Source organism: Epinephelus moara, chromosome 21 (assembly GCF_006386435.1).
Source record: "Epinephelus moara isolate mb chromosome 21, YSFRI_EMoa_1.0, whole genome shotgun sequence".
Taxonomy (NCBI): domain Eukaryota; kingdom Metazoa; phylum Chordata; class Actinopteri; order Perciformes; family Serranidae; genus Epinephelus; species Epinephelus moara.
The window spans coordinates 23,651,229-23,661,558 of NC_065526.1; the positions used below are offsets into that span (position 1 = coordinate 23,651,229).

The window sequence follows — 10,330 nt, forward strand, 5'->3', positions numbered from 1 at the left end:
CTTGATTGTAATGAGCCAAATTATTTTTGCCATTGACTTTAAGTTTACTTTTAACTTGCAGATCAAAAGAAAGGAAAGCCATACATTTCACAATGCAATGAAAAAAAATTGCACTGTTACGTGTGTAAGCAAAACCAACTGGGATGTGACTTCTACATAACTACATTGAAGTTTCTCTTTGAACTGACTGCAGTATCACATACATAGAAAACACCAAGGGCTAAGAAGTTTTGGTAATTTACTATTGAACGTATAACCTTAACATCCCTCTACAGTAACTCCCTACTGAGTGAAAAAATATAAAAATTCAGCCTCTGCCATTGATGCATTCACACAGAGAAAGAACAAAAATAAACATCACAAATCCTGATAAAATTGTACAGGCCTGTTGAGCTATCAACTGTTCTCCCCATTCATAGCAGCTGTCATGTGTGAGAGGGGCTGCATCATTTGCAAAGTGTCAGTGCCTACATCTATATTTGCAAAATTAAGGGGCAACAGATGAATCACCGATATGCAGAAAATGTGTCCATCTGTTAGTCAAATCTGGTCAGAGCAGGCATGAAGAACGATATGATGATATTGTTTGACCATCAACTTTTCAAAAAGTATTGTTTCTCAGACTTCAAGTACCCTTTATAGTAGGGATGCACAGATGTGGATTTCTTCAACTGATACTGAAAACCGACAGGTCCGCGTTACATCTGGAGCATGAATTTAGTGCTGTCATTTCCAAATTTCAAAAGCAAAGAGTTATCAACATTGATTGCATATTATTTAGCCTTGAATATTTAACCTCAACAAAAACAATTCAGATGGAGTTTCACCACTGAATCAGACACCATGCTATCTGGGATACTTAAACACTCTGTATAGGGCAAGAATTCTTAGCTATACTTCCCTTTAGTATATCTCAATCAAAAGATTGAGTACAAGTATAAGCAAAATATACTTTGACTGTTTTTTATACTTGTCAGTATAAGCCAAGTATTCATAAGTATACTCTTGGTAAGTTTATCTCTGATAAGTACATGAAAAGTAAACTGAAAGTATACTCTTATTTTTTAGTTAAAAGGAAGTATGCTAATAGCATACTTGAATAAACTTCTTTTTTGTAAGGGTAGTGTTACTATTGAATCATTGAAATTACCACCACATGACAAGGCAAATGTGATCCTTTGAACTTTGAGTTTCAGTTTGTTTTGACCTGCAGAGAAGATCAACTGAATTGCATGTCACTGTCACAACATAACGCTTCAGGATCTTTGGCATATTTCCAGTCTCTTTAAGCCGCTTGTTTTTACATTTGGATAAAGACATTATGCACACGTCATGTTTCCAGCCTCTGCGTGCCTAGAGTCTATTAATTTCTAAATAAACAAAAGGGAGGAAGCCATGAGCAAGAAGCACCTGTTTAACCCCCATGCTAATATTTGCCAGTCTCCCATTGGTCCAGCAGGGAGAGAAAATGAGCATAAATACTAACAGTGAGGCAGCAGGTGAGTGTGGTTGTTCTCGCTCATTCAGGGAAAGCATGAAGTTGTTCATTGTGGTGGCTCTGTTCGGGCTCGGCCTCGCCCAGCACAACCCCCACACCAAGCACGGCAGGACGGCCATCGTCCACCTGTTTGAGTGGCGCTGGGCGGACATCGCTGCAGAGTGTGAGCGCTTCTTGGGTCCAAATGGCTTTGGTGGAGTTCAGGTATGTATAGCTGAAGACAGCATAGTTTGCTAGTCTAGAGAAGCAGAATAATGTCTTCTTTTTTTCTATTCTGAGATAAGGTGTGTGCAATCAAGCTGTATGCTGAAGACGTCTAGGCACACAGGTGGCAAAAATGATAATGTCAACATAGCTATAGACAACATTCACAGTGTCATAAACTCTAAACCATTAAATGTAAAAGCCCGTAAGCGTGTGATATTTTTATTCTGAATTCTAACTAACAGATCACATAAGTAAAATCAGGTGATTTCAGCTACATGTACTCATATGCTGAGTAGCAGCCCTCGTGATGATTAACTTAAAGTTCATGTGTAAAATTGCTGTAGTGTGTATATCACATTGTTGATATATAGAACTCCATTTAACAGTGATTCTGTCCGCAGACAGCTCCTATGTTAAAAGTGATATTTACTGTAATGTGTCTCTGTTGCTCAGATCTCCCCTCCAAATGAGCACATTGTGCTGAACAGTCCCTGGAGGCCCTGGTGGCAGAGATACCAACCAACCGGCTACAACCTGTGCTCCAGATCCGGCAATGAGAACGAGCTGAGGGACATGATCACCAGATGCAACAACGTCGGGGTAAACTACAGTGATTTACTCAAAGACATTAGGAACAATGCCCTCCTGCGTTTGACAGCACCTCGTAAATCTACAGCCTCGTATAAGACAACAAATTATTTTTAGATACATTGCATAACACTTGATGCTACATTCATCATAATCAAACTGCTTAATAACAACAGACACCTGGCATTCATGAAATTGAACAATTTCATGTATTCATACCTCTGTCCTGAGAAATAAATAGCTGGTGCTTTTATGTTAAAATGTTATGCTTCGGTTCCTGGCCCACCAACATCACAGTGACTCAACAGTGAGCAGCGCAGCTTTGACGTATTCCTGTAACTTGAGAATGAACTTAACAAGCTATAGGAAAGAAGTGAAAGTGAAGGTGGATAGAAGAGAGGTGTTGATAAGTTGTGTTGCACCTACAATCCTGTATCTACCCATAGGTCAACATCTATGTGGACGCTGTCATCAACCACATGTGCAGAGCTGGCAGTGGAGAGGGTACCCACTCCTCATGCGGAGGCTGGTTCAGTGCTAACAGGAAGGACTTCCCCAGTGTTCCCTACTCTCATTGGGACTTCAATGACCACAAATGCAGGACTAGCAGTGGCAATATTACGAACTATGGTGATGCCAATCAGGTAATGAATGTTACTCAAAAACACTGATTTAATCATGTAATTTTTTGGCTTATTATTATTGTTAAATTTTACAGTACTTTTTCATCCCATTCAAGGACCCATACAAGGAACCATTCCTATCACAATAATGGATTTTGAACAAGAAGAATAATTAAACTGTGATCTAAATGCATACTTACTGCTCCAGGTGCGTGACTGTCGTCTGGTTGGTCTGTTTGACCTCGCCCTGGAGAAGGAGTACGTCCGGGGCAAGGTGGCTGACTTCATGAACAAGCTGATTGACATGGGTGTGGCTGGATTCAGAGTGGATGCCTGCAAACACATGTGGCCCGGTGACCTGTCTGCCGTCTACGGTCGCCTGCACACCCTCAACACCAAGTGGTTCCCTGGTTGTTCCAGACCTTTCATCTTCCAGGAGTTAAGTTGTTTTATGTTTTCTTTCTTAAGTTTACTTGATTTCCACACAGAAATGCTAAAATATGTAATAAAGACAGAAGAAAAAAAATTGTCATATTGTAGCTACGCCCACTATTCCCATCATGCTGGACTGAGTAGCTTGCAGTTTGCTGTTTTTTGTTTCACAATGCAAATGTCATTTTTTGTCATTGTCCATAGTGTGTCTGTTTATAGTTTGCACCATTAGTGAGTTGGCTATTATTTTCATTTGTTACATGTCAATAGAGATTGACAGTGTTCGTAACTACTTCTTGTTTTTGTTTTTGTTTTTTTAAAGGGTTTTTTGGGGGGGAGTTTTTCCTTATCTGTTTTGAGGGTCCAAAGGACAGAGGGATGTCGTATGCTGTTAAGCCCTCTGAGGCAAATTGTTATTTGTGGTATTGGGCTTTATAAATAAAATTGATCGAATTGATTGATTGTCTGCTGTGAAATAGAGGGTGCCACATTGGTGTCAGAAGGGTCATTCTTTATGCGCGAGACAAAAAGAAGGAACCTGTATAAATAATATGGCAACAAAGAGAGAGGGGAAATTCCAGATGATGGAAAACTTTATTCAAAGGATCTGTGAAGACTTACCTCATAGTAACCACTGTGCCATCCCTGTGTTGGGGAAGCAAGCCTACAGCGAGGCCTCAACTCCAGAAAGCGGAACAGCATCCCCAGATGGTGCCAGTGCTCCAAAGCTTCTTTACTTGGGTGCGGTGAGAACACTCCCTTTCATCATCCTGGAGGCTTGCTGGGAGTGGAAACTAGCCATGCTACCCGACCCACTGTCGCTGAGGAGGTCCAGCTTGGAGCTCGTAGTCGACAAGTGGCTGCAGACACCAGTGTTCCACCGCAACCACTGCAATGCAGCCAGCCCCTGCCACAGTAGAGATAGTACCCCCCACCCCCCCAAAGTTTATATTCAAGCTGCCACGGTGTGCCAGCACGGTGCCACCAGAGCCCTAAGTCACCAAGGTCAGGTGGGCAGCATGGCAAAATGGTTGGAGCACTGAGGAGACACCTGACCATATGGTCCTGGCCCAAGAAGGCAAGGTGCTTCAGGTATTACTGGACCTGATGCCAGTCCAGCAGCAGGACTATGTACCCTTGGCAGGGGCACTGGAGAGATGCTTTGGTCAACAGACCTCGACAGACAGCATGCGTAACCTGTCGTTTCACTGGCGCCACAGAGAGGGCGAAATCCTGGGAGCATATGTTGCAGACTTCAATAGACAACGTGGGTACCCCACCTTTGACCCAGCTGCATGCGAGGAACTAGCCCTGGACGCCTTCATACAGGGGCTCACACCAGAACAGCGGAAGGAGCATCTCCACATCCCAGCCCCAATAACCTTCAATGGGGCCCTGGAGGAGGCAGAGAGAGTGGAGGCAGTGCTGAGGCCACAACATCCAATAAGACACCAGGTGCAACAAGCTGAAATCAGTGATGAGGAGCCAGATGACATGAGAGGGACTGTCTGCCAGAGTATGTCGCTTCGCGTGTCAGCGTGGGTTTGGCTGTGCTACCATTGTGGGGAAGTAGGACACATAGCGAAAGACTGCCGTGCACTGGCTCCCTGCTGTCCCAGCTGGACACACAGTCAGGAAACTAGGGGGGGGTGGCACCGTAGGGAGACAATCCCCACCGAGGGCGATTGCCAGATTGGTTGACTGGGTCGTGCCCATGGACTTTTCCTCCTCTATTTCATTGATGGACAACCTTGCCGGGCCTTATAGACACTGGTTCTGCCATTTCCACCTGGCAGCCCTGTGTTGACTACCAAAGACTGAACGCTGTGACCTGCAAGGACTCTTCCCCTCTTCTCTGCATCGATGATGCCCTGGGCCACATTGCAGGATCACAGTGGTTCAGCTACCTTGCACTGCAGAGCAGCTGGAGTTGATGCCAGAGGCCAGACATTTACCTTTGGCCAAGGTCTCTGGCAGTTCCGTGTGATGCCCTTCAGGCTCCGCATCACCCCTTCCACATTTGAGAGGCTGATGAAGATGGTGCTGGTTCAGAGCCCCTGAAGCTCAGATCCACCAAACTCTTTCTTGTCCTCTGTGAAGTGAAAGTTGTCACTATATACTGGTGCATATGTCATCATGTTGAATGTCCTTATCTCACCGCGGCGTCTGATAGTTGTGTTTTTGACTGGTTTAACTTGCTGAACCAAAAGGCTGGATGAACTTATTTCAACTTGGCAAACATGGCCCCACCCAAAACAAAATGTTCCCAGTAAAAGTAATTCCTGTACATACCAGGATGTGATTGGATGAGTACTAACTACAGACATGACCAATATTTATTGTATGACTAATAGCGCAAAAAAGCAGTCAACAGAGCCGTGGGAAAATGAGCGCAGAAATCAAGATGACAAACACAAACATATACACCGTGGGAGCAGATGTTGATATCCAAGAGCACATTACTAGTTGACAAGCGGCTGTAAAATACAGGTAATACTGATGCTACTTTATAAAAGGGTAAAGCTGAAGGTTTTAAACTCAAATAGCAAAGGTAGTAAACAGCCAAAATAAGTGTGCTCTGTCTTCACTTACAACATGAATGTTTAACAGGAGAAATATGGTTCTTGTTGCTGTTGAATAAAAAAAATAAAAAATAAAAAAGTCTTACTAATGGTATTACTTTTGGTCAATCCACTATATTCACTAATATGGTGCAGCTAATCCAAACCATCTCTACTTTGAATAGTATGGCCTAGTCGATACCCATTGGTAGCTTTGTCACCTTCTACCTATGCCAATCCTCAATGCCTATGTGCAGTTTTACATAGATTGACCACGTCAGCGAGTAGAAAAATGTGGGACAGGCTGAATGACTGACTGACAGAATGACACACTGACAGTTTCCGTGATTATGTACAGCATACCATACCATGATTTAGTCATACCAAAAATTAGAAAAAAAAAAAAAAAATTCAGCCACAGGGGGAGCCACAGCGATCGGTCGCATTTTAGCCATTTTTAAGCATTTTTCTGGCCACCTAGTTGCCAATTAGAGTTACATTTCTCCAGTCACCTTGAGGCCTGTTCACATATCTACCAAGTTTAGTAAAAATGTTCATATGCCTACAAAGTTGCGTGGTGATCGGTGAAACCCTTGAGATGTTATACACCTTTATGTGATGAGCCACGCCCTCCGCAATATTCATTGCCTTATAGAAGCTCAGTTTTAGTAAGTTTTCCAACTTTTGCCAAGAGGGAACTTTAGATATTGGTCCCTAGATTATGTTCACCGAGTTTCATGCAGATCGGTCAAACTTCCTAGGAAGAGATCGATTTTCAGTGTTTTTCAAAAAATTCTAAATGGCGGAAAATCTATATCACTGGAAGTTATGGGTTCTTGAGGCAAATTTGTTCCTCATGAGGATAAGCATCTCTGTGCAAAGTTTCATGTCTCTACGACATACAGGGCATGAGATATGCCCATTCAAAGTTTGTGATTTCAGTCGGTTGCTATAGCACCCCCTTTGGCCAACTGATGTAATATTGCTTCATTCGCATCGTCCCATGACCCTCTACCACTGTGCCAAATTTCACATGGATTGACCAAGTCAGTGAGGAGAAAAACGTGGAACAGACACACAGACAGAGACACAGACAGAGTTTTCGTCATTATATAGTAAGATAATGTGGATTATGTGTTGATTTCCCTTTAGGTTATTGATTTGGGAGGTGAGCCCATCACATCTAGTGAGTACTTCCATCTGGGAAGGGTGACTGAGTTCAAATATGGTGCCAAACTGGGAACTGTCTTCAGAAAATGGAACAGCGAGAAGCTGTCTTACACCAAGTACGTGTACATCTGTTGGTGTGCCTGAATTATGATGTTTAGAATATTTATTTAAACATGAGATCAATCTCATTTTCTGCATGAATTGCTGGATTGGATATATAGTTTTTTTTAAGTGTTAATTGTGACAAAATGAATTGATTAGAACTGGTAGAACATTTTGTCCAAACTCGGATGTTTTAGAGGTGATCTCCTCATTAGTCAAGATGTATACTTGTGTGCAGGAACTGGGGAGAGGGATGGGGTTTCATGCCCAACGGCAATGCTCTCGTCTTTGTTGACAACCACGACAACCAGAGAGGCCACGGTGCCGGTGGTGCATCCATTGTCACCTTCTGGGACTCCAGGCTCTACAAGATGGCTGTCGGCTACATGCTGGCCCACCCTTACGGAGTAGCCAGAGTGATGTCTAGCTTCCGCTGGAACCGAAACATTGTCAATGGAAAGGTAGATTCTTCATTAAGAATGATGATAAAATGCAAGTTAAAGTAAGTATTTGGAACTATTTTTGTTAAACTCATTGATCCATCATTATTTTGAAGGATCAGAATGACTGGATGGGCCCTCCCAGCCATGGTGATGGATCCACCAAGCCTGTTCCCATCAACCCTGATCAGACATGCGGAGACGGATGGGTGTGTGAGCACAGATGGCGTCAGATCAAGTGAGTCTTCAGAAAGACAAGAGACAGGAAACTGTTGACTGTACACACAGAGCATTCACTTCTGCTAGGTCATATGGATGTGTCAACTATGTACATTATGCTTTATGATTTTATTTTGTCCCATCTCCCTTTTAGGAACATGGTTATTTTCCGCAATGTGGTCAGTGGACAGCCTCACTCCAACTGGTGGGACAACCAGAGCAACCAGGTTGCCTTTGGCCGTGGTAATCGTGGATTCATTGTCTTCAACAATGATGACTGGTAAGGACTATGTACTCTGTACGGAGGCCCAGAGGGGCAAGTGACAAAAAACTTGGGGTGATGCATTCTCTGAGTCTGATTGAAACTGTTTTCTCTCCTGTGTTTATGACTTAAGAACAGATTAAAAAAAGGGTTGGCCAGGATAATCTTTCTGCACTCTGCACACACAATGCATGTGCCTTGTGTCTAGCGTGTATGAAGAAACATGAATGCTTTAAGTCCCAAATACAACATGGGGTAGTGGAACGCTTCAGCCTCCTGTGGCCAAAATAAGTACTACAACAACAAACACTTCCACCTTTTCCCACTTGACAAAAAGTAACCCAGAAAAATGATCCTGGAAAAAGTTCTTTCCCCACCTGTTCTCCATAAACACAGGGGAAAAAAACAATCAGTAAGCATCAGTAACACTGCAGTTTATTGTGGCATTGTGGTGGTTTTACAAACAGCATGTACCTTGTCTTCACCTTCAGGAACCTGGATGTGACCCTGAACACTGGCATGCCCGGTGGCACCTACTGCGACGTCATTTCTGGCCAGAAAGAAGGAAGCAGGTGCACTGGTAAGCAGATCCATGTCGGAGGTGATGGCCGCGCCCACTTCAAGATCAGCAACAGAGATGAGGACCCCTATGTTGCTATTCATGCTGAGTCCAAGCTGTAAAAACATCATGTACAACTTCAACAATAAATCTTATGTTCAGACTTGAATGATGAACTTGATTGTAATGAGCCAAATTATTTTTGCCATTGACTTTAAGTTTACTTTTAACTTGCAGATCAAAAGAAAGGAAAGCCATACATTTCACAATGCAATGAAAAAAAATTGCACTGTTACGTGTGTAAGCAAAACCAACTGGGATGTGACTTCTACATAACTACATTGAAGTTTCTCTTTGAACTGACTGCAGTATCACATACATAGAAAACACCAAGGGCTAAGAAGTTTTGGTAATTTACTATTGAACGTATAACCTTAACATCCCTCTACAGTAACTCCCTACTGAGTGAAAAAATATAAAAATTCAGCCTCTGCCATTGATGCATTCACACAGAGAAAGAACAAAAATAAACATCACAAATCCTGATAAAATTGTACAGGCCTGTTGAGCTATCAACTGTTCTCCCCATTCATAGCAGCTGTCATGTGTGAGAGGGGCTGCATCATTTGCAAAGTGTCAATGCCTACCATCTATATTTGCAAAATTAAAGGGCGACATAGATGAATCACCGATATGTAGAAAATGTGTCCATCTGTTAGTCAAATCTGGTCAGAGCAGGCATGAAGAACTATATGAAAACAGTCAGTCCACTGTTTGACCATCAACTGTTCAAAAAGTAGTTCAAACTTCAAGTTTTCCTTAAAGGCCCTTGCAGTGACAACGGTTCTGCCGCCATTGTGGGAAGTTACTTGATATTTAAAAGGCTAATAAGCTGTGAGAAATTTTGAACACTGAAGGCCAGGGTAACAAGAGTTACAGTATAAAATCCAATAATGTTCAGAACAGTAATCTGCTTCTCAAACAATACTAATAAACCAAAGGTAGAGTCAGACTTACAGTAAATTGAAACGGTTTGCTAACTTCTGTCCCCTTTATCAACAATGCTACCATAAGTAGGAAGCTAATTTGGCAGACATGCTAATGTTTGTAGCTTACAATAGCAGATACACACTGGAGTCTTTCTTACACCCACTGCAAAGCTGCACATAGCTCAGGGCAACTGTCATTGCTAGCGTTAGACCAACGCAGTTGTCATTTTCATGGTCAGCACCCACTTCCTGTAAGTGGCAAATGTACTTGCACCCATCTGTGTGCCCATGGGCGTGTCGGTCTTAAAATGAAGTGTGTTCAGGGGCATTGTTGGCACATCGCTATTTTGAACCTGATCTGGCGTCAGTGATACACACACAGTTATCTTCCTGCCATTTAAAGAGTGCATTATTCAGATAGTAATATGCACCTACATAGGTGGGTTCACAACAAAAAAAGCCCACCCTGGATCCAGAGGTGTTAGCCAACTATAGACCAATATCTAATCTTCCCTTTATGTCAAAGATCCTTGAGAAAGTAGTCGCAGACCAGCTGTGTGATTTTCTCCATGATAATAATTTATTTGAGGAATTTCAGTCAGGATTTAGAGTGCATCATAGCACTGAGACAGCACTAGTTAAAATTACAAATGACCTTCTGATTGCTTCAGACAAAGGAC

At 42.6% G+C, this 10,330-nt stretch overlaps 1 protein-coding gene across 1 annotated transcript; it reads left to right on the forward strand.

The window, feature by feature from the left end:
• The first annotated feature begins 1,519 nt into the window (after positions 1 to 1,519).
• Positions 1,520 to 8,837, forward strand: LOC126382715 (alpha-amylase-like). The gene is made up of 10 exons (XM_050032757.1): positions 1,520 to 1,702; positions 2,159 to 2,305; positions 2,740 to 2,937; positions 3,125 to 3,354; position 3,671; positions 7,062 to 7,195; positions 7,420 to 7,642; positions 7,738 to 7,859; positions 7,995 to 8,120; positions 8,594 to 8,837. The coding sequence occupies exons 1-10, from the start codon at positions 1,535 to 1,537 to the stop codon at positions 8,781 to 8,783; spliced, it is 1,539 nt and encodes a 512-aa protein (XP_049888714.1). The 5' UTR covers positions 1,520 to 1,534; the 3' UTR covers positions 8,784 to 8,837.
• The last annotated feature ends 1,493 nt before the right edge of the window (positions 8,838 to 10,330 follow it).

Bases quoted from the DNA above. Each gene is read 5' to 3' on its own strand.
- LOC126382715 (XM_050032757.1), top strand. From the start codon at position 1,535: ATGAAGTTGTTCATTGTGGTGGCTCTGTTCGGGCTCGGCCTCGCCCAG. The intron at 2,938-3,124 runs GTAATGAATGTT...TTACTGCTCCAG, and splicing joins ACTATGGTGATGCCAATCAG to GTGCGTGACTGTCGTCTGGT. The intron at 8,121-8,593 runs GTAAGGACTATG...CTTCACCTTCAG, and splicing joins GTCTTCAACAATGATGACTG to GAACCTGGATGTGACCCTGA.